The sequence below is a fragment of the Anopheles funestus genome, chromosome 3RL, assembly GCF_943734845.2.
Source record: "Anopheles funestus chromosome 3RL, idAnoFuneDA-416_04, whole genome shotgun sequence".
In the NCBI taxonomy this organism is placed as follows: domain Eukaryota; kingdom Metazoa; phylum Arthropoda; class Insecta; order Diptera; family Culicidae; genus Anopheles; species Anopheles funestus.
In genome coordinates this window covers 18513413-18538256 of record NC_064599.1, presented here as the reverse complement: position 1 = coordinate 18538256, position 24844 = coordinate 18513413, and the positions used below count along the sequence as shown (strand labels likewise).

Sequence of the window (24844 nt, the reverse complement as noted above, 5' to 3'; positions counted from 1 at the left end):
AGGTACAAGCTTCTGCGATGTTCGCAAGGTGTTACACTCAGCATCACCAAGCACCGAGAGTGACTGGTACGTGCCTGGGAGAAATTCCACACATACCGAAACCGGTGGATGGGAATTATGGAACAGATAGCTACGCAGTGCGTAGCCTTCTGAAGCCTATTGGCTGTAAGAACTGCACCAAAGCTCCAACGGGAAGAAAAGATGATCAATCAAAGGCCCAATTTGTTAACCTAAGATGAAAAAATGGTAAAAAAAAATATAAAACACGTCCTTTTGTTATCTCCAGCTAATAGGTATACAGCACACAAGAATGTACGGGTTTGTTTTGCTTTGTTGCAGAGAATCGAATTATCTTTATATAGTTCTAGTTTTTATCCTAATTTGGAAATTGCTTGCAATTAAGAAAAAAATTAAATGAAAATATGTTCAGTAAGGACAAATCAAACTCTTCTGAATCAAAGTTATTTCACAATTACTCACATGAATCGCTTGAACTAATTTATGTCTGTAGTGAGACTTGATATGTGACACATTTGGTATACCTTGCTCATTACCCAGAAGAATAAGGAATTATTAATTAACTAGTTCAATTTACCTATTCCAAACCAACGCTTGTGACCTTATGAAGTTAATCTTCATTTGCTTCTGATATGCCAGACGGAGAATTTGAATGGCGTGAAACATTTCAAGCGTGCTAGTGAAATATTTCAATTTAAATTGCAGTGTGAACAAATTCAAAATGACTCATAATAATTGCATTTCTCCGCGTAGATTACTTACACAAATTAAATGTAGCTTATACAATATTACATTTTTATAAACTGCCTCTTTTTGGTATATTTAAAATATTCGTTCAAAATTGATTTTGATGTAATTAATTAAATGTAAGTTAATGAAACAATTAATTTGACATATATGTATGTATGTAAAATTGATTCGTATACATATAGCATTTTTTTCTATAATTTATATATATGTAGCTTGTACAATATGGTACAAACTGTAGTGTGACCAAGTCACTTTATAAAATGTCAAAATCAAAGCTAGTTTTGATTGTGTTTTGAGTGGCTAACAAACCAAGCAATTTTGAGTCAAATTCTTCGCTCGCGCGTATGTGTTGATGCTGAGCGCATCGTAAATTTCCAGCAATATGGTTCTAAGAAGGACAAATTTATTGTGTTCAGGGCAGAAAAGGCAAGCCAACATAAAGTGGTGATAGATATCACCAGGGAGGATTAACGTGTTAATCCTGGATTCACCGTTTAATGAGTCTTAAAAATAATATAATCAATACGGCCAGGCCGTTCTATTTGAAAAAAAACAATAATTAACGTTAATTAATGGAAAATAAAAGGAAAGAAAAAGATATTTTCCTAAAAATGCTTTGCGGTACCAACATGAGTTTCTTCTTCCATCCTAAAGGCCCCATAGAATTAAAGAATCTAACAGTCTTTATCAACTCACTTCCAGTAGCATTTTGCTGGTAAGAGTTGGAGATTGTGTAGGCGTACAACGTTCTTCTATGATAATTGAGAAACTTTGTCATAGTTTCCGTCAGAAATTCCCCCTTCCCTCTCATAATTTTCTTCTATGGTGAAGTCATTTGCGCTGAATCAACGTTGCGCAGTATACCACAATAACAAAGTGAAAGAAAAAATAAATAAAAAAAAATACACATCAACATCTCACTTATCGCCGTGTTGGCAGAGCATTGAATGCAATGCAAGAAACAACAGTTAAACAGTCCGCCACAAGTCATCACAAGGTTCGCATTAAAAAATAAACATCTTTTTCCGTTTAATAAGGTCTTACTTAGTAGTGTCTGAGTAGTTAATAGTGTGCAGTATTTAGTTAAAGCTGTGAATATTTTCATCGATGCGATCGATGTTTATTTCGCTACCTTGGAAACAAGCCCATATACCAGGTAACGATTGTGTCATATTTGTGTTAAGTGATTTTATTCGTGGATCCTAGTGTCATCGGATGGCGGTGCATTCCTGTTGTGTTGTGAAAGTGTACGATAGTAAGGGCTGAATGGATAAAAGGCATTTTAAAAAATGTTCTTCTACAGTAAAAGATGTCCTTAAATGTTGCTTTTAAATGCAACAATCCTGACAATAGGACGAAACATCTACAAGATCTTCATGGCTATAAAGGTAAGTGTGTAGTAATAAATTAATGCGCTGATTCGTTATACTAATGAGCTTGTTAATTATAAAGCATGTGTATGTTTTTTTGTGAAAAAAAATTACCAAATGTTCGAAATGAGCTATCCAAAAAGCGGAAGCGTATCAAAATTCATCCGGACCGTTCTTCCGTACCAAGAATTGACTACACCCTTCCCTTAGACTTTCAAAATGTTTAAAGTCTTAAGCATTTGCTTTGTTAAGAATCACTCGTTATCAACTGACCAAACGCTCCACCAACCATATGACCCCAAATGACCATAATTGTGATTTGTACGGCTTCGTCTTACTTTCCATTGCGAGATCTTGAGTTCAACCAACATTCTTATCGTTTAGCGTTGAGCGTTCAGCATAGAGTGTTCTACCCAGAACACTTAACACGCTGTCCTCAACATTAAACGGTCCATCCGCTAATATAGAACTTACTGGAGTTTCAAGCTCATCTGGCAAAGTCGGACCCATTTCTGGAGCCTATTTGAATAGAGTTAGAATATGTCGAGATAGATCTTCAAAATGCAGCAGAATCGCGAAGAACACAATGAAGTTTTTCCTATCTATTTTGACACATTCTAGTTCAATTTGAAAAGGAATTCGGAAACGGTTCCGACTTTACCAATTGTACCAGAAACCCCTGTATGAGGGGGATTTCATACTAACGATGACGCTTGTTTTTTATTTTGGTAACAGCATGACAACGTGATGTTCCCTTTTTAAAACAAAATATTATTCCTATACAAATCGTCTACATATGCAGCTAATTTAGCTTGAACTGATACGCTAATCAGTTTAGTAACAACATACTCATAATCTAACTTCGCTGCACCGGTCGAATAGTAGTATTGCTTTAGTCAAGAAATAAAAAAAAAACATTCAAGGTGTAATCGGCATGACACACACGAACGTATGAAGATGATTGGACGGTTTGTTGCGTGTGCCGAAAAGTGCCGAATCACGGTGAAGGTCAAACCATTTGTGTCATGTCGCGTTTGTACCGCGCAAAGGTAAATTCCAATCAAACTACCGGTTGAGTTTATTCATGCTGCTCCTCGCCAACCAAAAGCTGAAGCTCGTAGATCTTCATTCTCGTTTATTTAATAAAGCATCTGTTAGGAATACTGGTCACAGGCATGTAGTGTGATCATGCATCATGATCTACACATGTTTAATTTCGCTTCTTTTTCGCATTCAGCGAAGCATTCTTTTTCGATCGTCCGCCACACAGCAACTTAAACAGTAGATAGAAAAATAGGACCGGAACGCCAACTAATGTGACGATCACATCGATCGCGTGATACTGCAAGAATCCCAACTCTTGTCCGGCGGATTTTAAATGTACCGCTCCACGGTGCCGAATGACGTACTCCACCCAATACACGGCCAAGTCGAGTGGTTCCTGCGGTTGATCACGGTACCGTGCCGATATACTTTGGGCCATCGTTTTAAACTTCGAATCGCCCAGAATTTGGTTGATTGCGCGCGCGAGACGCTCCTCAGATATTTCCTGATAGGGTAAGAGCAATCCAAACCCAGTACGTTCTGCTTTGGCCATATTTAGGTACTGATCGCCGAACACCGGGATGCCAATGACTGGTACACCATGGTACATAGACTCGGTCGTACTGAGCAGCCCACCGTGCGTGATAAACAGTCGCACATTCGGGTGGGCCAGTATGTCGTCCTGAGGCCACCATGCCTTCACGATCACATTTGCCGGCCGGTTCGGTAACGTTTCATCTTCCCACTTCCAAAGCACGGTTTGCTTCAGCTTGGCAAAGACACGCAGTATCGCTTCACGCTTTTCCACCGGCAGTTGACTGCTCTGGATGTTGGAACCCATCGAAAAGTAAATCACACCGTTCGGTGCATTGTCCAGTATCTTCTGTATATCTTCCGGCAGTGGGTTCGGTTTACGATTGACATGCATTCCACCGACCTCGATCATGTTCGGTACGTACGGTCGCGGGTAGCTGAGACTGAAATGATTGTTCAGCAGTACCAACGATACGGCATGCCGACGTAAATGTTCCAGCGGTGGTTTGGGATCGGGAAATGCAGCTTCGTACATTGCACTCTGCACCGGGAAATCCAGCACGTGCCCAAGCACACTGTCCATAATCGTCATCAGCATGTTACCGATCCGCTGCACAAATGACATCCGATCGGTAAAGCTCAGAAACGGATGAGGTACGTAAGATATCGGTGATGGCGTTCCGACCAGCTCATTAGTCCAGCGAGATGCTCCAAACGTGGACAGCACGACGCAAGGGGCCTTAAAGTGATGCACAAAGCCTGTCCCAAAACAATCGTCTAATCAGTAAACAAGCTTAAGAAGTTGATAAATGTATGCCAATTTACCCAGATGAGCATCGTTCAAGAAGCTTTCCATGATAATTAAATCAAACTTCTCGTTTGACTGGATCAGTTTTTTCACGTTCGGGTGCTGCAGTGTGTAGTTGGCAAGAATTTGTCCAAATTTGTTCGTTAACGTTATACTTTCCCATACGCCTAGATCAGCCATTTCGAAAAGATTCGGTACGAGATCTGAAATTAACGTAAAGTTTTGTAAATAAAATTGAAACCGAAACACACAACCCATCACACTTACCCTTGACGATATCTGCAGAACCGCTTACATCTATATCGCGATAATTTTTTAACGGTTTCTTCTGTGGGAAAGGATTGATAACGGTCACCTGTGGGTAGAAAGTACAGTGTTACTCCACCGAATCTTCCAGTTTGTTCCGTCCGCATCAATCAAACCGCTGATAAACCATCAGCTCTTACCTCGTGACCACGTCTTGCCAGCTCTTTCGTTAGCGCCGATCCGACAATGTAGTGTGACCGAGCGGATGTTGGAAAGATAGTCAAAATCTTTGCCCCTTCAACCGGTCCGAGTATGTTGGCAGCATATAGCATGGCTAGCAGAGCCACCGTAATCGTCCAGTCTATCCTCATGATTTTGTTTTTTTTTTTTTTTGCTGTTGCTTCTAAGTTACGCAAACGTCCCGAACAAACTTCCGTCTTGATGCGCGACACGATTGGAAATGAATGGTTCAATGTTTTTTGTTTTCTATCGAATCTCTCGTATGGGTCTTCCTCTCCAAGTTGCGTTATCTCAACGCTCTTGGCATTATCTCCGCAAAACACTCTTCTAACGCTCCACGCATATGTGTGAGTGGTAACACGCTGTATGGAAGTTGTGTAAATGTTTGTTCCAAAATTTCAAACAAACCTTCCATGCGCGATTAATCTACGCGAGCGTAGATCAAAACCAGTTCTTTTGGTCGACCAGACGGATGCCCATTTCGTCTAGTGAACAATCATCGGACGAGTGAGTTCTTTTCTCTTATGAATACCACCAACATAACGTTACGAATTTAAGCTACACTGGAAATGAGAACCACAGTCAAGAAATAGCAAATGGCACCATTTGCATATGAATTTTCTTTATCGAATCATTTCAAAATGTTTCATATCTAACTGAGAACAAACCAAAAAACAAAAGCATAAAGTTGTCTATCACATTGGTAAAAGGTAAAAATGTTTAAGTACACAGTTTTTACCAAATATTAAATTACAAAACAAATGGGATCAGTAGCTTTGCTCCATTGTTTCTCTAGCGCTTCAATCACCCATTATGTGAGATACGACACCAATGACGGCGTCAAACCCTGTATCCTTCACGCCCAAGTTCAATGGCGGTTGAAACATTCCTTCAACAAACGTGACCACTCTGTAAGCACCGGCATGTTTGCTGTTTAACGCTTCACTGAAACGCTTCATGGTGTATCACAGTCATAAACACTTAAACTTCCTCAGATGTTTTGTGCATACGTCAGTTAAAATTAGACATCTATTGCCGGCGTTTGTTTGACCGTGTTGGGGCCACTGAGGCCACCTACAGTCGGATGTAGAAGCTTTTCTCACCCATAGTTTACAGTGCGCAAGGGCCTTCCGAAACATGGCCATATTGGCGCGAGTGCATTGTCGTCGACACTGTGTTGCTTACCGTGCATAAACAAAACAAATATAGAACGTCGTCACTTTACCATCAGCCGGTGTACGACCATGCGCCAGGAACGTGATGGTACAATAGAGCGAAAAGCTTTACTATCATGTCACAGCACGCTTGATAGAATGTTTTCTAATCGATAGTGTTTATGTGCTAAAGAGTGTGAGAGAGAGAGAAGGATGAAGAGAGAGTTTAACTGAAACTCATTGATTGTTCAGGTGCTGCACCCCTTTCTCACTCACGCATGATAAGATTGCGCTGCCAACTAGATGGTTCTCAACCCGGGCAGGATCCAAGTAGACGACTAGTTTGTACTAACAATCCGTGACGATCAGTTCGGTTTTCGGGAATTCTAAATCGTATTGTGTCATTCGTGAGATAAGGGAAATTTTGGATGGCATTCTAACCTTGACCCAGAAAGGCGAAAACACAGAATGGAGCACACGCGTATGTTGTCCCTAGCAGTGGTAGGCCTGCTTTTGCTGGGATGTAATACTCCCCCAACGGATGGGGCACGAATTCTTGGCATATTACCATCCGTCGGACGATCCCATTACATCATTGGTGCTGGTCTTATGAAAGCACTGCTTGATGCAGGCCACGATGTAACGATCGTGAGTCCGTACGCAATGAAAGATGCGCCACCTGACCGTCACCGTGATGTGCTGCTGCCGGAACTAGCTGCCACGCACGATGTATCCGGACCAGATCTCTTCGAATACAAGAACGCACCGAATCTGGTGGTGTTATATCTGGTGTACAACGAGTTTGGTCCCTTCTCCTCGAAGGCCTTGCTGGAGCACCCGAAGATGATTGGACTGATGGAGTCCGGCGAACGCTTTGACGCGGTGATCGTGGAGTCGTTCGCAAGCGAAGTACTCTACGGTTTAGCGGAACACTTTGGTGGCCAACTGTTCGTGTTCGCACCATTCGGTGCCTCCATGTGGACGAGCGAGCTTGTCGGTACGCCCTACCCGTACGCGTACATACCGCACACCTTCCTAAGCTACACGAACGAGATGTCTTTCTGGCAGCGGTTTGCGAACGCACTGGTCGGTCATGTTGACAAGCTGTACTACCGGTGTGTGTTTCTTCCCCAGCAAGAAACCATGTTCCGTCGATACTTCCCGAATGCGAAGCTTACCTTCCAGCAAACGCTTGAAAGTGTCCGGTTGGTATTCGTCAATCAGCACTTCAGCATTAGCTATCCACATCCGTACGCACCGAATATGATTGAGATCGGTGGCATTCAGATACAACCGCCGAAGAAGCTTCCGACCGATATCCAACGCTACCTCGACGAAGCATCCGACGGTGTGATCTACTTCTCGATGGGTTCCATGCTGAAGGGACGAAACTTCCCGGAAGATAAGCGTATCGCCTTTGTGAATGTGTTCCGCGGGCTGAAGGAAAAAATTATCTGGAAGTACGAGAACGATAGTCTCCCGGACAAACCACCGAACGTGCTGATCAAATCGTGGATGCCACAGAGCGACATTCTCGCCCATCCGAAGGTGAAACTGTTTATCACGCACGGTGGTCTGCTCGGTACGACCGAGGGACTTTACCACGGTGTACCAATGGTAGGCATTCCAATTTACGGTGATCAGGAGCTTAATTTGGCCCGTGCCGAACATGCCGGGTACGGTGTGAAGCTCGCTTACGAAACGCTAAACGAGGAAACGATCGCAGCCGCCATTCGGCGGGTGCTTACTGATGCTTCGTTTACCGAGCGTGCCCAACTCATCTCCAAACGGTATCGCGATCAACCGCTCGGTCCGGCCAAAACAGCGGTCTACTGGGTGGAGTACGTACTGCGTCACGGTGGTGCCCCACAACTGCAATCCCCAGCCGTACGGTTGTCCTTCATAGAATACAATCTGCTAGACGTATACGCGGTAATGGTCGCGATTGCTTTATCAGTGCTAATTGGCATCGGTGCGGCATTGAAGGCACTGTTGCGACGGTTAGGAATTGTCAAACGAGATGATAGTCAGCGAAGGAAGAAAAATCAGTAACAATATGAACCGCGATTACCAAAAACCAACATAACCCCAAAAAAAAACCAGTTTGACCGTTTTGCCAAAGATGCCAAAGAAAGCGATTGAGACGGAATACAAAAGAACTTACCTACAGGATAAGATTGATGTATGCAGACTTTACGCTCATCAGTTTCAGGGCAACGTGCGATATGCGGCCATGATATTGATAAGCGAAAACTTGATTGATTGCGTTTGTCATCGGGGGCAAGCAACGAATTTTACCACGCGCCGAGAACCTGCTAGTAGAGATATACGCAAACTGGTGGGGAATAGTCAGATAACAAAGGGTGTGATATGTATTTCACATAGGTACGTGCGTGTATGCAGTGGCATTTGTTGCCTTTTCGAATCGAATCGAATGTGATTGAACAAATATTAATAAACATAACATCGTCTGTAACAATAAATATTGGTTATCGACTGTTTGCCATTTATATAAATAATATAGCTTCTCTTATTCATTTCGACTATACCGATAACGGTGTTTGTTGAAAAGACATTTACAACTTGAAAACGTATATGTGTCCCCCAATATATAACATTTTTTTTGTGCAGAAACGTTTAGAAAAACACCTCGTTCCGCCACATTGATGATTTACAACTGTTAACTGATCTACAATTGATCTTAAATAACAGAATGTACAACGATCAATCATTGCATTTTTGTAAGCCATCGACAAATGTCTTTTGTTCTCGCACATGTACCGACATTGTTGAGCTTAGCAACTGAACTAATCTATCCACGTGTTTGTATCGACTGTTTAAAAAAAATGCTTTGATTTTTTTTTTTTCAAAAGTACAGACACACGTGGAGTATCTTTGCTGGCCTTACATCACGCACACTAGTGTAAATAACATATTTGAATTTGTTGCTAGAATGCACCAAACATTTAGAAAAAAAAATACAAAACCTCATCAATTAGGAGCGTCTACACGAAATCGAACAGGAATCGTATCGTGTAGACGGCCCTGTTGAAATGTGAAACATTTCAAAGCTTTGTAAAGCTCTTGCGAAGCTTCCTACGTTCTCCCTTCTCTGCTCTAGTTCCAAACAAGCCACCCGACGGACAATGAGAGGTAAAATTTGAGAGAATATGTTACGCGCTCTTAAAAATGCTCAAATGCTCTTTGAATCGGGCTTGCGAGCGAATAACGAGAACATCGATTATTATCAGGCTTGGTTTGTGGGGTAGTTTGGAAAATTGAGGAATGATTTGTATCTGTTATGTATGTATGTCTACTTTTTTACATTTAACTAACACGGTATTAATAATGCATTAAATAATAACGATGAAGGATTTGTTCGATTATGTGATCGAACTTTTGACCTGCTCTTAAAAGAACAATCCGCTAAAGAATATCGACTTATATCAACTAGTAGCCTGAAATGATGCTGGCTAGAGCATATTTATAGAACATAAAAATGAGTTCATTCTTTTCACACAACACTGGTGTAGATGCGTTCATTCAATTATTGATTAACAAACAAACATTAATATTCTTTTTTATTTGCTGATAGGAAAAGCGTGAATGGAATCACGCTTTCACAACCACGTGTACTTGCATAATAACAAACTGTTAACTCATGCCTGCTAGTAAACCAGCGAGTAATCTTTGCTCACGATCGCGTGAATAAACTTCGGATGATGCTACTATCGGCCATCAACTTTTACGTTCCTGCGCCGTTGCTCTCCGTGTCTCTCTCTCTCTTCTTGGCTTTAACGACCTTACAGGTCACGCCGGCCATTTCTGGCTTACTAGACTTATTTTGTACCACGTAGCCGGATAGTCAGTCCTTGCTACGGGGGGACGGTCCGGATGGGATTTGAACCCGGTCCTGCCGTGTGAACCTGCGCCGTTTATCACATGCACCACCGGGCCGCCCCTCTCCGTGTGCAACCCTTAATTTAAACGTCATTTTTTTATTTTTTGTTTTAGAACTTTTGAAACTTTGTTCGATGGGAAAAAAAACAGAGTAGTTGCACCAAAAAAAAAATAAAATAAAAAATGTATCAGGCCTAGAAGTAACTGATCTGTTTTTTCACCTGATGCATTTATAAATATATTTTTACCAGTTTCTCTCAATGATGTACACCATTTGAGTGGTTTATATTTTCTTACTTTCCCATCATAGACTTTCTAAAGTAAGCTAATTAATTTGTGTACTATAAAGAACTAAATAACAAACAGTAGAACGTCAATTATCCGGGGGCGGATTAACCGTGCGCCCAAAATTTACAGCTGTTCAACCGTGGTGAACATTCGTAGTGAGGTCAGGTTGGTTAAAATTAGTAAAATCGTCACCAAACGATATATTAGAAATGATTTTATTTTACGTTCAAAATTTTAATTGTTATTTGATAATAATTTGCTTGATCCAGAATCATTTTTAGCATCAAAAGGATACTATACACGCTTTATCGATCCACTATACACATGGAAATCGGTTAACCGGCATCAGCCCGGTCCCGAACAACCCGAATAATCAACGTTCTACTATATGAGCTATCACTTCGAACAGTCCATTATTTTTTATTTGGGCTAAAAAGGTATGAAAATGGCCCATTGTGTGCCGATCACCAACCTACACCAACACCAAAGCAAATCTACCTGTGCCATGCTTTCATGCGTAAGCAGTATCTGAAGCTTTCCGAGGCTCTTTCACTGTACAACACAGCCCACCTGGTTGTTTCGATGGAACACTGGTGGATGGAAAAAGAAGCCCATTTTGTTCGCACATTTACGCGAGCGTAGGTGTCCGTAGGCTTGTGGCCGCGCGTACGTTCGTTTCTAGTTACTTATATTTTACTATTAAATTATCTCAGGTGTGTGTAGGCTATGCTTGCTCAATCTTACAGAAAGGTACAGAAAGGAACGAAATTCGACTGACGGCCGGGGAATGAAGAAAGACAACTTTAAAACGTTTCGTGCTTATTTTATTGAAAAAAAGTGTTTTGTTTTTCGTGCCTATACTTCCGAGTGGTTCTGGTTGCTTGAAGAAAAGTGTGTTAAATGAAGGTGCACGCACACATACAGAGAGAGAGAGAAAGATCATTTGCCTGAAGATCACTTTTTTACGAAGCATTTTGTTGTTGTTGGATGCGATCGCGAAAATGCGCGATATTGAGTGAATGTATGCGTGTTTTTGTATGCGTGCGCATAGTGTGATGCTGCTGTTTATGCATAAATATTGTGTCTGGTGACGTCGGCGTACATTTTTGTAAACAAATATAACAAAATTTTACATACAAGTGGAACGATTTCACGAACCGGAATCGCGTGCGTGTGTGTGTGTGAACGGAAAAAAACTGCCGCCATCACTGTAACAAGCGGATGAGCGGCAAACAAACAGCGAATTAAGGGTTGAAGATCATTTATGTGCACCCCTTCTGATGAATGTGTTATTTGGTTGTCAACCAAACGGTTGCAACGCTTTTAAAAATAATTTTAAATAATTTAATAATTTTTAATTTTATTATATATCATTTTTAGCTTGTTAGTTGTCAATTGAAAGTATGCCTCGTTCTTTGTGTGATTTAATACCACTCTTGAAAAAAGAAATACGACCTTTAAGAAAATGGGAACACTGAAGAGTATTTTATTGCTGTTCAAAACGGAACTTGCTAAACTTATCGGGTGTTATCAACAAGTCACATGTATACTCTTTATTGACAATCGCTCATGATGGCCGGTCTGTTATCACCCTTTCCTTATTTGATCATCACAATCACAGGTGGTACTTCAGCATCAACCATGTCGTCGTTTTGATCGAAATCTGCAACATATTGTAATGAAGCACGAAAATTAGTTTTAGTTGTAATAAGTACGGAAATAGAAAAGAGGAAACATTCTTATCGTGCAATGGAACGACGGTTTCGAAGGTCATTCGTCTGTGATCGAGCCAGTGGCTCCAAAACTCTGGATCGGTATAGTTGCTTCGCATGGTAATTTCTCTTGCTGTGAACTGTTTTGAAAAGTTGTGACCTTTTGACGTTATGTCTCGGGTCTTGGTGGCTAAATAAAGCCCGCTATAGAGTGGTTTATTAAATTTATTACTTTTCGCGCACCCAGCGTTAGTTGCATCTGCGTCTTGCAATGAGGTGATCCTATTAATACCTTTTTATATATCAGAACGAACAAAGAAACACAAAAATTATGACCCCTTTCGGAACACAAGCGCTGCTTCAGTTTTGTGCTCAGACGTGACCACACTTCAGACAGCTGTTATCTTGCATTGCTTTGGTTTGTTTTCTTTCGTATGTAAGGGTAGCAATCTACGCAAAGCAATAGATTTTACGATAATCCCTTCCAAAGGCACCTTTATTCGCAAAAAAACATCTTCCAATACGTGGCCATGATAAGCCATGACTCGATTGACCCATCGTACGCATTAGCGAAATTGTTTAAAAATCGTCCAATTATTGTTTTTTGTTAACTCAGTTGATGATTTTACTTTTTAATTAAATTTGTTAACATCTTTTAACGTGACAAATTGTGAATGATGTCTAGTTGTAGTCTGTCTTTCTATGATTTTTGACACGACGGTCAATTAAAATTGTGTCACGTGTAGTTGTAGATAACGCCTGTTACCAAGGACTCCCGATTCTCTTTATTGTCGATACCAGGTGCCTGGTGTATCATAGCCACTTGATGCGATTTCTACGTCGTATCTCTTGAACCAATGACCAACGAATTTTTTTTTTTTTTCAAATATTTATTGATTGAAACATCAATGTTTGTTAAATTTCACGCTTATTGCGTGAATTGAAACGCAAAAGCATGAGTCGTTAGTCGGCAGAGAGAATGAATTAATGAAAACCGTAAATCAGTAAGTAAATGAGTCGTAAAGAGTCATAAGTCATGAGTCATAAGTGAGCTTATCTCTATTGGCGCGATTCTGATTGTGAAACAACACAGACAACCATTCATTTGCTGCCAGTTAGCCCCGCACGTATTGGCCGGCTTGACGCGGCTTGGCAATAGAATGCTCTATTTCTTCGCAAAAAGACCGTGTGATCGCTGTAATTGAAATATCTGAAAGCTTTGACAAATCATCATCATCATCATCATCCTCATCATGCAGCATGCTCCAAGCTGGTTGTTTTTTTTCTCTCTTTGTAACACTCTGATCTTTATTAGCTAGTTGAGGTTTTCAGCGGATTTCTGTTCAAGGTTTATCGCTGATCTCGATTTTTGGGGCTATGCATTTAAAAATTGGCTGTCCCTCTGCGTTTGAGTGCATAATAGCGATGAAACAAAAAACAAAAAACTCAGATCTGTTTTTTTAGCTGTGCTAAGATTCCCCAACAGTTTTCCCGCCCGCCGTTTTTGGTTGAAAATGTGATTCCATCCCCGTTTTAGTGGGATGGATGAGCGTTGGGTTGGATGGTTGCCCTTCAAACAACGTTCAGTAAAATTTGCATTAAAACAGGGGGTGAAACCTCGAAATGTTCGTTTTAATCGTGTTTATGCGTAAAACGCGCTTCACAAAATAAAACATGCTCATGTTCGATCCAGGCAATGGTGTTTTTTTTTTGGGCGAAAGCGTAACTCCAAAGCGCCATGAGACTAAATGCTGCTGCTACAAATTCCGGAACCAAACTACATGCTCAACGTAATATATAATTATTTTTGTAATGGTGCCTTTTACTGTACAGCAAATTTACTATTGTTTTAATTAATTTATTCACCATTATTTAATTAATTTACATCCACACTATGGGGGGGGCATTCAAATCATTTGTAAATAATAGAAAGAAGAAACAAAATGCGCGGGAAAGCAAATGTCAGCTACAAAGAGATAGAGGTTAGAAATGAGAGAATGGGAGAAAGAAAGAGAGAGTGAGAAAGAAAGAGAGAGAGAGAGAGAGAGAAAAGAAGAGAACATTGACTCGGTAGTAGTGAGATAATGTTTACAAAAATTTCATAAAACATTCAGACAAATTACTTTAATAATCAGATGTCGGCTGATCCATAATAAGGCACTAGACAACACCGTTTGACCTCAAAGTGTCTGCTAACTGGATTCTATACCGACGGAACAGAGTCACAGTTTGCTGTTGATTTCAATCATACAGCAGTAGCCGTGCGTGCCCTTATAAGGCCTGGAACTGATAAGGTGATATGACATCATTCGATGCACCTTCCAGCTTACCGCAAACGTCTGATTGGGCATTAGCACACGGCTAGCGATATGAAACAAGGTACTTGTGCATTAGTTTACGAGATAATATTTTGTTACGGGAAAAAAACAATCATTCTTTTTACTTCCCAACTAGAGTGTTTTAGGAATTTAGGTTTTACCTAAACTTAGGAAAAATTTCTTTATTTAACACTAGAACTACCAAACGTTTTAATCGTTTTTCGTTCGTGATTACTTTTTTATAAATTTCGAAGCGTTGAGGTATTTTTTTAGAGATCGTACTATAGAATATATTTATTTAAATTTATATTTCAACCTACCAACTACGATTGTTTAACCCCCGAAAAAATAATGTGATGAAAATGGAGCGTTCCAGCTAAAAAGACTGGTCCTAGTGTTAAGCAAAGCTCACCAATAATGTGAAACTCGTTCAAAAAAAAAAACAGTGAAACTCGGTCTAAGATTTTGCAAAAGATTCTTATCTAACGCTAAACACCCATACAGGAAGTGAAAGTTCTTCAAACAACTCTACCAATTACCAATGGTTTTACCGTGATGCAGAGATGTGCTTGAAGTTGATAAATGTTTCAACTAAGTGTAATTTACATTACCCTATCGAAAACAGAAATCATCGTAACTGGCGCGACCCATATTACCAAGTGAAAACAAAAAACCTCAACAATTTCCCTACGGAATTGCTCGTTGTGGTTTGCGGATGTGGTTGCAGCAGTGAAAAGTGTAGAAAAGTGAATTAAAAAAAAAGAAAGGGAAATTGCTTCTTTGGATCGTGTGAGAAGAAGTCAACTACCCCCAACGCCGAACCGATCGTGGTGTAGATGTGTTTCGCTACAATCAACGTACTGATCATCGTCTTCCCAGCTTCAATGTGAGCGGAAAAAAGAGACGCCATAGGGGAAAACGAACAAAAAACACACAGTACAATGTCGTCAGATAGGATACACCGGTAAGTGATCTGAAGAAAGTGCACCTTCCTGATCTGATGCAATTGCATGAAACAAACAGCCTGGCATAGACAATAGCGTATTTGGCCGGTGGTTCTAGAGTGGAGAGAGTGAAGAGAGCTTGTCTCTGAGGTGTGAAGAGTAAAAGCGATAAGCAAATGCACACACACACACCTTCATCAAACCGGAAGTGAATGAAAAGCAACCCCTTTCCTGTTATGAGCTTATCGTTTATAAGGGTAGCCCGTGCCATGATGGAGCTGTTTGTCTCATACTGATATCGTTGGTTTTTTTCTCTCTCTCTCCACTATACCTGTGTGCATGTTAAAAAGGTAACACTTTTCGAAATTATCCATTTTCCAGCGCCGCCAAAGATGGGCTGGTGGATGTGTTACGTGAAGCGACCCGTTCGGAAGCGAACGCCAAGGATATAGATGGCATGACCCCGGTGCTATGGGCCGCCTTCGAGGGCCATTTCGATGCACTAAAGCTGCTGGTTGCCCGAGGGTAAGTCATCCTAATAGTGCTGAAGCAAACAAAAAAAAATGGTACAACACAATTGTGATCCTCATGATCGTTCTTTCCCTTACAGTGGAAATCCGGACAAATCCGATCAGTTTGGAAATACGGCGCTACATCTCGCCTCGGCAAAAGGACACATGCAGTGTGTAGACTTTTTGGTACAGTTCGGCGTAAACATTTATGCACTCGATATCGATCACCACAGTGCGCAGGATCTGGCAGCAATTAATAATCGTGATAAAATTTTGCGCTACCTCGATGCTGCTGCAGCAACGCTAGAAGCAACCGATAGGTATGATCAATACGGGGGAAGGGAGTCTACAGTTGTTCATCAACATGATCTTACTATTTGTAGAAAAAAGGCGCACGAATATCGGGAACAGGCAAAGAGGAAGAGTGAAAAGCGAGCACGCGAGTTCGCGACCCGTCAGCAAAAGCTCGAACGTGACCAGGACACAAGCTTACGGATCCGACCACACAGGCCATCGAATATGCTGCAGGCGCTCAAGCACAAACTGTGGTCGGGAAGTCAAGGCAATTTAGCGCAGGGACAGACACGGCTAATTAACGAAACATCGCAAGCAGCAGCAGCAGCAGCAGCAGCACCGGCAACGACCAAGTTCAGTGCCCTGGTTGGTGGGACGGTACAGCGTGGTGGTGGAGCCGTGAAAAAGCGTGCCGATGCGATGAAAGTACGCCAGCAGATGGAAAATGGAGGTGGTAAGCTTGCCGTGGTGTGCTTTTAGTAACTTCACGATTGATTCATGACAAAAATTTCTTTTGCATGCGTCAGATTTCAAAATTGGCGAAATGGAATCGAACGGCAAACGGAGCGTACGCTCGATACAGGGATTAAGGCGCGATTCCGAAATTCTCTACGTCGGTACGTACAGCTCCAACGATGATTCGAACGCGTCCGAACGGCGTGGAAAGCTGCAGGATGTGTTCGACGTGGACCCGGCGAATGGACGGGAAACTGATGCTGACGCCGACGAGGACAATAATAGTGGTGCGAGTGTAAAGTTCGGTACCATGTCACGTTCCCTTAGTCAACCTAACTTCCTTGCCACTGCGGTCAGTACCGACGAGATTACGGAGGATGTACTCCTGCAACGACCATCCGGGCTGTTTAATCGTCCATCCTTTGGCAATCTGGCATTTCCGTACGTAACCACGTAACTGGGCCAAGCGGCTTAACTAACTGAACATCTTTCTCGTACCAACAGTCGATCGGTTTCCAACGTGCTTGCACAGCTTGGCAACGAACAGTCCTCGACGAGTGTTTCCTCCGATGGGTCGAACAAGGCAAAACCAACCACTGCAAAGGGTGCGACCTTCAAACCAAGATCCCAGCTCGTAATTACCGATTCCGACTCCGAGGTAGAAAGTTCCGACAATGAGGAAAATGATTCACTAGCTATATTGCGGTTCCTGTCCGCGTTCAAGCTAGAAGATTACTACCCTGTGTAAGTATTTTGTTCGTATACGCTTTGTATGATATGGCCTTAACGTGGTACACTAATTGTGCGCATCGGTTTTAGTTTTCAGAAGAACGAGATTGATATGGAGACCCTGATGATGTTAACAGAAAACGATGTCAAATCGTTAGGCTTGCCGCTCGGACCCTATCGACGGCTTTGTAATGCAATACAAGATCGCCGTGAGGCATTGGCTGCACCAGGGAGCATTAGCGACAGCCGTCTTTAGTGTATGGTGCGATCGTCCATACGTCCGTCAGAAGAAATGCTTTAAATGTGTCCCTACCCCCCTAGCAGGCCTGGGTACAGTGTACAATAGCGACGTTTTAACAACCCTTGTACTGCGTACTAATGGACAGCATAATGTGCTGCTGTTAATGTATATTATTACGAATTTTTATTGAAAATATTATGCATTAGATAAATTTAAAACAATATTGCATTTATTGTGCTTACGAGTGTGATCATTTGTGTGCAAAGTACGCGGGCCGCGAAACGTGACGCTTTTCTCAAGATTGGTTAGGGATGTGTTTTTCAAAAAAAAATACTTACCGGGAAAGCTTTCGTTCATAAAACCATATCAAGATCGCATACCAGAATCCGCATCAGAAACATCAGAAAAAAAACACTTCTTTCTTATTGCCTTCGTACAAAACATCAAATGGCTTTATTTGTTCACATGCATCTTATATGTAGTAAACTCGCTTAAATAAATGCAATTGTCGCATTAACTAATACATTGTTTGATGATGAACCAGATACTGAAGGCACTTTAGGAAGAAGTATTATTTTGAGAGTTGCATTCCTCCAGTCGGTCACTCCTGCTTCTTTTGTGGAATAGATAGCTGGATGGTTGGTACTGCAACGGATTGGCGACCAGGCCATGTCTTGCTCGACGTGCTCGACCATGAGCAGACCAAAAATGATGATCATGATGGTAGTTGATGTTGTGCGCATTCTACCTGTTGATATTCGGTATACTCGCTACGGTAGAGCGCTGGTGCAACAATTAATCTATCACAACTGCCTGTAATGGCATCGGCTCCTGGTTTTCTTGATTTTGGATTGGGTTTTGTTGCGCACCATTGGGTGGTGCCAGTTCTCTCTCCTTCTTTGCGATTGCTTTGTTAAGTCTGCCAGCAATAACGGATGCCATGGGTGTATTTACACAATTATTTGCCCATTTCTCCGTTAAGCAAATGACGTTCGCGTTGTCTTTTACAAATGCTTTGAATTGCGACGATATCATCTTATCTTCGTAGAGTTTTTCTTCAACCAGTACCGCTACTACACCTTGCAAATCATGCATTCTCAGCTTCGTTAAAACGCGCTGCAGTTCCTCTGGCTTCCCGTTGAATTTAGGGCAGGAAAACAAAATCACACGAGGAGTGACATCATTAGGTAAATCCTTCACCTTGTCCCATTCGATAATATTAGACGTGTTCGGTGCTAACTGTGCAGCAAAATCTTTATCTTCTTCGTTAGGTGATGAAAAGAAAATTACGTGCACTTTGGGTGGTAGATAGTTGTCGTTCCTTGCTTCCCCACCGAACGCTTGGCCCATCGTGCTGGCAATAGAATTTTAGAGATGCGCTGCGTTCGATTTATGCCTAATGTTGTGCGTGTAGTGTTTTCGATAGCTCTGTACGAACGTTACCAAAGAAATGTTGAAAGCAAATTATTGTACTTGAAACAAACTCTTTTTCACTTGTTAATTTACGTGCGTCCGCACCGGCCAATGTTTATTCTTGCTTTGACAGATTGACAGGTCTAGCTAATATCCCCACAGAGAATGCTGTGCGAACCCAGTGTGCAAACCCGTAGTGCAAAAGGGAGAGAGACAGCGACTGAAAGTTAGGGTGCGCATATGTTGCGAACAAACAGCATGAGAGTCAAGCGCAAAACAGTCAAGTTTCGGAGCGGTAAATCATCTTTTCCGCAATCACTTGTTTCTGCAACTTTTAAATACCGAAACTACATGGCTTTGAACCAAAATTCTATCATCTCTCTCGCTCTTTGCATACCTGGTGCTAAAAATCCTTAATCATCTAGAGGGTAGGAAAGTACACGTGAATGTCTGTTTGACGGATGTTTAAATTTAATTTGACCGTTAGCAGATCTTCAAAAATAAACTATTTCAAAAAATGATTTGTACCGTGGTTCTCAAACAAAATCTACTAACAAAATAGGTTTATGTTTTATTGTTTTTGGTAGAACCCAAAATTGTTTTGCTAACAATGATATTTTTTTTATTTTCATTCAATAGTATGATGTCCTACAGGCCGTGCTTCACTCGAACGGAGAATGTGTCTGCCTAGCAGACTATGGATCACTATACCCCGATTGCCAATCATGCCATGAAGAAGCTCTCAAGTTGAACGAAACAGATAGCTACGCGTGTCTATATTTGTCCAATTGCACCCGGTTTGCAGTAAGTATTCTACGACTACATTTGTGATTGATGCAGCACTTAACTGTTGTCCATAATATTGCAGATTAAACGATAAACTTCCAAACGGACTTCACACGAATGAAATGAACTGTTCGTAAAAAGTTACAACAGCATGGATGAGTATTTTGGCAAAGTTGTGCCATTCTGGGGACCGTTTCACAAGGAAAAACGAAACAGAAGAATCTTCACACGGCGAAAGAAAAAGAGCTCGATTGATCCGGTAGATTAAGTTGAAGGGGAAAAGCTTTTAGCATAATGGGCACTGTACAAACGAGACAGCTATAGAAATGGTAGTCTGCATGGTGGGAAAGGAAAATTTAACATGCGATCGTTTCTTACCACACAACAAATCGTTTTTCATCATTCGCTACCAGACGTATTGCAGAGAATAATTTGCGATATTCCAGGGTACCATCTGTTTCTCGATAGTTTATAGACACAGTAATTAAAACCGCTTGGAACAGATATGGTGAATATATCATCATCATTGTCCTGCTTACGGTTGTGCCAGGGAAAGATGTAACGGTAGGCAGAGTATACCCGTATACAGAAAGACAGAAAGAATGAGAGAGAGAAGGAAGGATATAGATGAATTCGAACATGTATAATACGACGGAAAAGTAACTACACCTGGGAAGCTGCGAATATTACCAGCTTCCGGGCATGACTTATTAACTATATTTAATCCATACAACTAGATCGCTGTGTTCTTCTGCATCATCTTCTCGGTCCTGCATCCATATCGCACGGCTCAAACATCGTATTCTTCCGACCTACCAAATTCAGGATGTCTGATCCGGTGAACAGCAGAACTAGTACGATTAGTATTAAACATAGTTAGCATAGCGATGGAAAATAAATGAATAATTATAATAAAACACGATATCACAACGAGCCATCTGAACAAACTAATTAGCTCTAACCAATGTGAATAAATTAAAAGATTAAACTGATGCAGGTAAGTTAAGCTAAGTGTCGTGCACACTTAAGCTTATTTGCGTATAGTAATTCGTGGCATTTTCTTTATTCTGTTGATCAAATGTTCTACTGTAAAGAGAAGTCCGGTGCCTTGGCTGCAGGATGGCGGAATATGTATTTTTCCAGACAACTGATGGAGGCACCAAACCAAACAGCTGTACTATAGTATCGAACATGCAATAGCGCAGACGGATATTATACATCTTTTAAAAGCACGTATCGATTCTGTTCCAAATTAGATGCTCTTCATAAGGCCGTGTTTCGTTCGGCTGATTCTATTGCTTCTGTTGGTGCTGCTGCAAGCGCTGAAGCTGCCGTTGAAACTGCATGTTAACTTGCTAAATATCGCATTGATCGCTAGCGAATAATCAGACAAACATATTATAGGCTGGTTAATCTACTTATAACTGCATTTATATTTCTTTTTATGTAAACTAAACTTGGAGCATCCGAAGAAAAAGAAATGTCCTTTTGTTCTGAACGATTTTATTTTCCGTTATGTATATACCTTGAGTAGCCTTGACATTGATTACAAATGTCAAATCGGAAATTATTATTTATTATTATTATTATTATCAAAGTCCGATAGCAAGGGAAGCGCAATCAGGAGGCGAAGAACGAGAAAAGTATTTTTCTATTTTCGATGATTTTTACCGATTTAATAAAAAATTACATATTTAAACAACCGAATATGTCGGATAGTGGAAATATAAAGGTGTGTATAAGGAAAGCCATTTGCACGTTGTTGCTCCCTCGCCTTACAACAAAAAATATCTCTCATTTCACATAGATGGAATTCGCTGTACAAATTGGTGGCGATGGATGTGTGGATGCGATTAACAAAGCACTATCCGGCGCTGGAACAGTGACGATTGATGCTGGCAGAGGTAGCGTACTGATCGAAACATCACTACCATGGCTGGAAATCGACAAACGCATCGAAGCGACAGGAAGGCGAGCCGTACTGACGGGATTTGGAGGTACAGTTTGCTTCCTCCATTCGATGATTGTGATCATGATTGTGGCGAGTTGTTAAACCGCTTATTCCCGTACAGGACAATCGGCGGTGGCAATGATTGAGCATGGGAATGAATCAATTAACGTGCGTGGCGTAGTTCGATTCTGTACCCTCTCGAATGTGGCCGGCCAAAGGGGAGCGGTTGTTGACGGAACTATCGATGGGTTGACGCCAAACGGTAGCTACCAGCTGAATGTGCACGAATGTGGAGACATTTCGGAAGGATGCCGCTCGGTAGGTGCTGTGTACGATTCCAACGAAATTAGTTCGGATTCGAGTGGTCGAGCTACGGTACGGTTTGTGAACGAACGTATTGAGGTCGGTGATCTTATCGGACGTTCCGTTGTAATCGCCGAAACGGATAGTGCACAGCAGCAGCGCCGGCTGAGCTGTGGAATTATCGCACGGTCGGCAGGCATTTTCGAAAACTACAAAAAAATTTGCGCTTGCGACGGGACGACGATCTGGGATGAGCGCCACAAATCGATCCCTGCAACAAACGATCGTTAAGTGGCACCATTTCTTCAACTTCTTCTGGGTAACTGTGCCTTTTGTAAATTTTCTGGAGCCGGCTTCCTTACCATGTAACCCATAAGCTTAAATCGTGGTGATTTCGGAACTAGCTGCTATGGTCATCAGCCGCTCATCAATCAACTATCAATCGGGTGGGGAATAGAATTTCAAACGGCAACGCTCTTCTTGGTGTTGTAGTTAAATGATGTGATAATTAAGTTTTTGTTTTATGTATAGATACAACAATGCGGGTTTGTTAAAAAAAATAAAATTTCATTCCCATCGAGCTCAGTCTTCTACCACGATCGTAGCACTATCGGATGCTCTCAGCTGGGCAATATGAGCCCGACACAGTTGCTTGTAGTTTAACACGTAATCGTTACACTTGGCCGGGGCAGAAATGGCAATGGTTAAATGGACGCCGAGCAGCTCCAGATCCTGCTCCAATGGTAAAAGCGCAGTTAGCAGCTCCATCGTACTGATGAACTGAGGTTTCTTCACACTGTACGTCATTTCACCGATCGTTTGCTTGTACCAGACGGAATAGGTCCCCATTATGCTTTCGTTTGCGGTGCAGATTTCCCGTGCAAACAGAAACATTAGCTTCATCTCACTAATCGACCCGATTTCGACTACCGAGCGAAACAGATCTTTGACGAAGTTTTTCAACAATTTGTCTTCCGATTTTCCGTCCTGTGCCATTACATGCAACAGATACAGTGCATATTTGAGCGAAAATGGACAAGATTTTTTGCAGAAATCTTTCAACACATTGATAAAGTGAGTTTTGTCGTGAACTAATTCTACGAACATCTGCTCGAGAACTGTGCGACGGAGTGTTTTCAATTCATCACGCCACGGCCCCTGTTTGCCGATGGCTTCATCTAGACCTTCGAATGTATCGCCACCTACTAGTAGCAACTGTAAATGATCATCTACTACCTTTTTCAGTTCCAAAGGTAGCAAATGTGGTTTTAGCGAACGCAAATAACAGCGAGGAATTACATTCGGGGTCTCCTTCAAATCATTCAGCAACGAACGGAAGCTTTCCTTCAGGATATTGGTGAGCGACTGTGACTGAACATTATCTGCAAAATGGAGAAATTTTATATGTAAAAGTGAAGCACTGGTGTAGGCCACACACGAACGATACACGGTTACCTTGATAAGCGTACCTGATAATGTGTGCAAGCAGGTTGTACTCCGTCTCCAAAAGATCGTTCATAATCTGTTGCATTAACTCGATTGTATCTAGACTGCAACGGGACATGGATCTGCATCAGTTGAACAAAGTGATACAAAACTGCACTAACCTTAGCATATATTCACTCGCTGTTAGGATGTTGGCATCCTGCAGCAGACTCAAAACTCGTGCACTGCCCATATTCCATTCCTGGCGCAAGAATGCTTCCTTCACGACATCCTGTATGTACGGAGGCAAGCAAAATAAAGATTAGTTGCTAACGCAATCAACAATAAGGAAGATACCTTTTCTTTGTAGCCTAGATGTGTGAGCTGTCCGCGGTACTCTGCTTCGTACGGCAGATCCAGCATAGCGATGCGACGTTTCGTTTCCTATAGCGTTCAATCGAAGAAGGCTTTTTTTAAATGACACACATGAACATTTGCCGCACGTACCTTTACCAAATGTTGTATCGTACTGTAACCCATTTTTTGGGATATTTATTTCTTACTCGCCAATAAAGCGTACTCGTTCCAACGCGCCCTTTTCAAAACTGGCACGTTCTAGCAACGTCTGGAACTGTCACAACAAAACCCTCGCCCTGTTCCTTTCCCTACCTTTGCCAAAAATACAACGCAACAAACAAGTGCAGCTTCTTTTAAAAGTAATCCATATGTTTATTCAGAAAAGTGTACATCAACATTTGGTGTTGCTTGAACGACACGCTGGGCAGAACGAGCGCTTCCGGAAATAGTTCACCGTTCACCTTAGGCCGAATTGTGGATGTTGAGCCGGAAAATGTCGTGCGCGCAGAAAAACGTTCCCCCCAGCGGCTTAAGCACGAATGTCTGGGAATATGCGTGCGGTGGATCCTCGTCACACTGCAACCGGCCGAGCACGTTGATCAGTACACCACCGTCAAACATTGGCTGGGAGTCGACCGCCGTAAGTACCCGTTTGATGTTTTGAAACGTGAGGCTTTGCAGCTTCTCCAGTATCTTCGCAGCGCCCTGTATCTGTTGCCCTTCGAACGTCATGAACGATAGCTCCGCATTGTATAGATTTACCAGGCTGGGCCGTTGGGTCGAGTCATCGAACAGTGCGTAATACTGGGTGACGAAACCTTTGCCAATCTCCTCGTATTGTGGGTTTATAGCCATAATCGTAAATGAACTAAATTTCGAACAGGAACGAACGGACGGGGATGCTGTACGTACGGGAATGCGTTATTTTTTCTTCTTTACCTGCCGGCGAAATGTCAATGTATCGTTTTCTTGTTGTTCTTTGCAAAGTGCCGTACGTAGTACGTTTGACAGGCGAGTTTGTTGACGTGTGTCAAACGGCTCAAGCACGGAT

General features: G+C 41.8%; 6 protein-coding genes across 12 annotated transcripts; 3 read left to right on the top strand and 3 right to left on the bottom strand.

The window, feature by feature from the left end:
- Nucleotides 1–1416: 1416 nt before the first annotated feature.
- LOC125768606 (copper chaperone for superoxide dismutase) lies at nt 1417–22591 on the top strand. Its single transcript, XM_049436534.1, has 5 exons — nt 1417–2156; nt 19611–19775; nt 19840–21489; nt 21565–21754; nt 21830–22591. Exons 3-5 carry the CDS (start codon nt 21418–21420, stop codon nt 22300–22302), a joined length of 735 nt encoding a protein of 244 aa, XP_049292491.1. The 5' UTR covers nt 1417–2156; nt 19611–19775; nt 19840–21417; the 3' UTR covers nt 22303–22591.
- On the bottom strand, nt 3232–5839 carry LOC125768594 (UDP-glycosyltransferase UGT5-like). The gene is made up of 4 exons (XM_049436485.1): nt 4971–5839; nt 4792–4879; nt 4542–4727; nt 3232–4475 (listed from the first exon to the last, which is right to left on the bottom strand). Exons 1-4 carry the CDS (start codon nt 5139–5141, stop codon nt 3349–3351), a joined length of 1572 nt encoding a protein of 523 aa, XP_049292442.1. The 5' UTR covers nt 5142–5839; the 3' UTR covers nt 3232–3348.
- LOC125768593 (UDP-glycosyltransferase UGT5-like) lies at nt 6418–8647 on the top strand. Its single transcript, XM_049436484.1, has one exon. The coding sequence runs from the start codon at nt 6633–6635 to the stop codon at nt 8214–8216; it is 1584 nt and encodes a 527-aa protein (XP_049292441.1). The 5' UTR covers nt 6418–6632; the 3' UTR covers nt 8217–8647.
- On the top strand, nt 10698–17786 carry LOC125768595 (Usher syndrome type-1G protein homolog). Of its 6 annotated transcripts, none has more exons than XM_049436488.1 (8): nt 10698–11018; nt 15008–15346; nt 15708–15851; nt 15937–16158; nt 16222–16586; nt 16660–17029; nt 17093–17332; nt 17408–17786. In XM_049436488.1, exons 2-8 carry the CDS (start codon nt 15324–15326, stop codon nt 17571–17573), a joined length of 1530 nt encoding a protein of 509 aa, XP_049292445.1. In that variant the 5' UTR covers nt 10698–11018; nt 15008–15323; the 3' UTR covers nt 17574–17786. The 6 variants fall into 6 exon arrangements, with proteins under 6 accessions (XP_049292445.1, XP_049292448.1, XP_049292443.1 ...); XM_049436491.1 differs by having other exon boundaries at nt 10698–11022; XM_049436486.1 differs by having other exon boundaries at nt 10698–11065.
- LOC125768602 (uncharacterized) lies at nt 22586–24107 on the bottom strand. 2 transcript variants are annotated; one of them, XM_049436514.1, is made up of 5 exons: nt 23944–24107; nt 23794–23903; nt 23619–23728; nt 23467–23561; nt 22586–23393 (listed from the first exon to the last, which is right to left on the bottom strand). In XM_049436514.1, exons 2-5 carry the CDS (start codon nt 23857–23859, stop codon nt 22594–22596), a joined length of 1071 nt encoding a protein of 356 aa, XP_049292471.1. In that variant the 5' UTR covers nt 23860–23903; nt 23944–24107; the 3' UTR covers nt 22586–22593. The 2 variants fall into 2 exon arrangements, with proteins under 2 accessions (XP_049292471.1, XP_049292470.1); XM_049436513.1 differs by having other exon boundaries at nt 23794–23880.
- A 34-nt stretch (nt 24108–24141) lies between these two features.
- LOC125768613 (probable nuclear transport factor 2) lies at nt 24142–24785 on the bottom strand. Its single transcript, XM_049436546.1, has one exon. It carries the CDS (start codon nt 24646–24648, stop codon nt 24256–24258), a length of 393 nt encoding a protein of 130 aa, XP_049292503.1. The 5' UTR covers nt 24649–24785; the 3' UTR covers nt 24142–24255.
- Nucleotides 24786–24844: the final 59 nt, after the last annotated feature.

Excerpts from the sequence above, each read along its gene's own strand:
- LOC125768594 (XM_049436485.1), bottom strand. The coding sequence starts at position 5,141 with ATGAGGATAGACTGGACGATTACGGTGGCTCTGCTAGCCATGCTATAT. Across the intron at positions 4,728-4,791 it reads TTCTGCAGATATCGTCAAGG|ATCTCGTACCGAATCTTTTC; the intron begins GTAAGTGTGATG and ends CGTTAATTTCAG. Across the intron at positions 4,476-4,541 it reads CTTGAACGATGCTCATCTGG|GCTTTGTGCATCACTTTAAG; the intron begins GTAAATTGGCAT and ends GTTTTGGGACAG.
- LOC125768593 (XM_049436484.1), top strand. The coding sequence starts at position 6,633 with ATGGAGCACACGCGTATGTTGTCCCTAGCAGTGGTAGGCCTGCTTTTG.
- LOC125768595 (XM_049436488.1), top strand. The coding sequence starts at position 15,324 with ATGTCGTCAGATAGGATACACCG. Across the intron at positions 16,587-16,659 it reads GCAGATGGAAAATGGAGGTG|ATTTCAAAATTGGCGAAATG; the intron begins GTAAGCTTGCCG and ends TGCATGCGTCAG. Across the intron at positions 17,333-17,407 it reads CTAGAAGATTACTACCCTGT|TTTTCAGAAGAACGAGATTG; the intron begins GTAAGTATTTTG and ends CATCGGTTTTAG.
- LOC125768606 (XM_049436534.1), top strand. The coding sequence starts at position 21,418 with ATGATTTTTACCGATTTAATAAAAAATTACATATTTAAACAACCGAAT. Across the intron at positions 21,490-21,564 it reads CGGATAGTGGAAATATAAAG|ATGGAATTCGCTGTACAAAT; the intron begins GTGTGTATAAGG and ends CATTTCACATAG. Across the intron at positions 21,755-21,829 it reads CGTACTGACGGGATTTGGAG|GACAATCGGCGGTGGCAATG; the intron begins GTACAGTTTGCT and ends ATTCCCGTACAG.
- LOC125768602 (XM_049436513.1), bottom strand. The coding sequence starts at position 23,976 with ATGGGTTACAGTACGATACAACATTTGGTAAAG. Across the intron at positions 23,729-23,793 it reads ATCTAGGCTACAAAGAAAAG|GATGTCGTGAAGGAAGCATT; the intron begins GTATCTTCCTTA and ends CCGTACATACAG. Across the intron at positions 23,562-23,618 it reads GCGAGTGAATATATGCTAAG|TCTAGATACAATCGAGTTAA; the intron begins GTTAGTGCAGTT and ends GTCCCGTTGCAG.
- LOC125768613 (XM_049436546.1), bottom strand. The coding sequence starts at position 24,648 with ATGGCTATAAACCCACAATACGAGGAGATTGGCAAAGGTTTCGTCACC.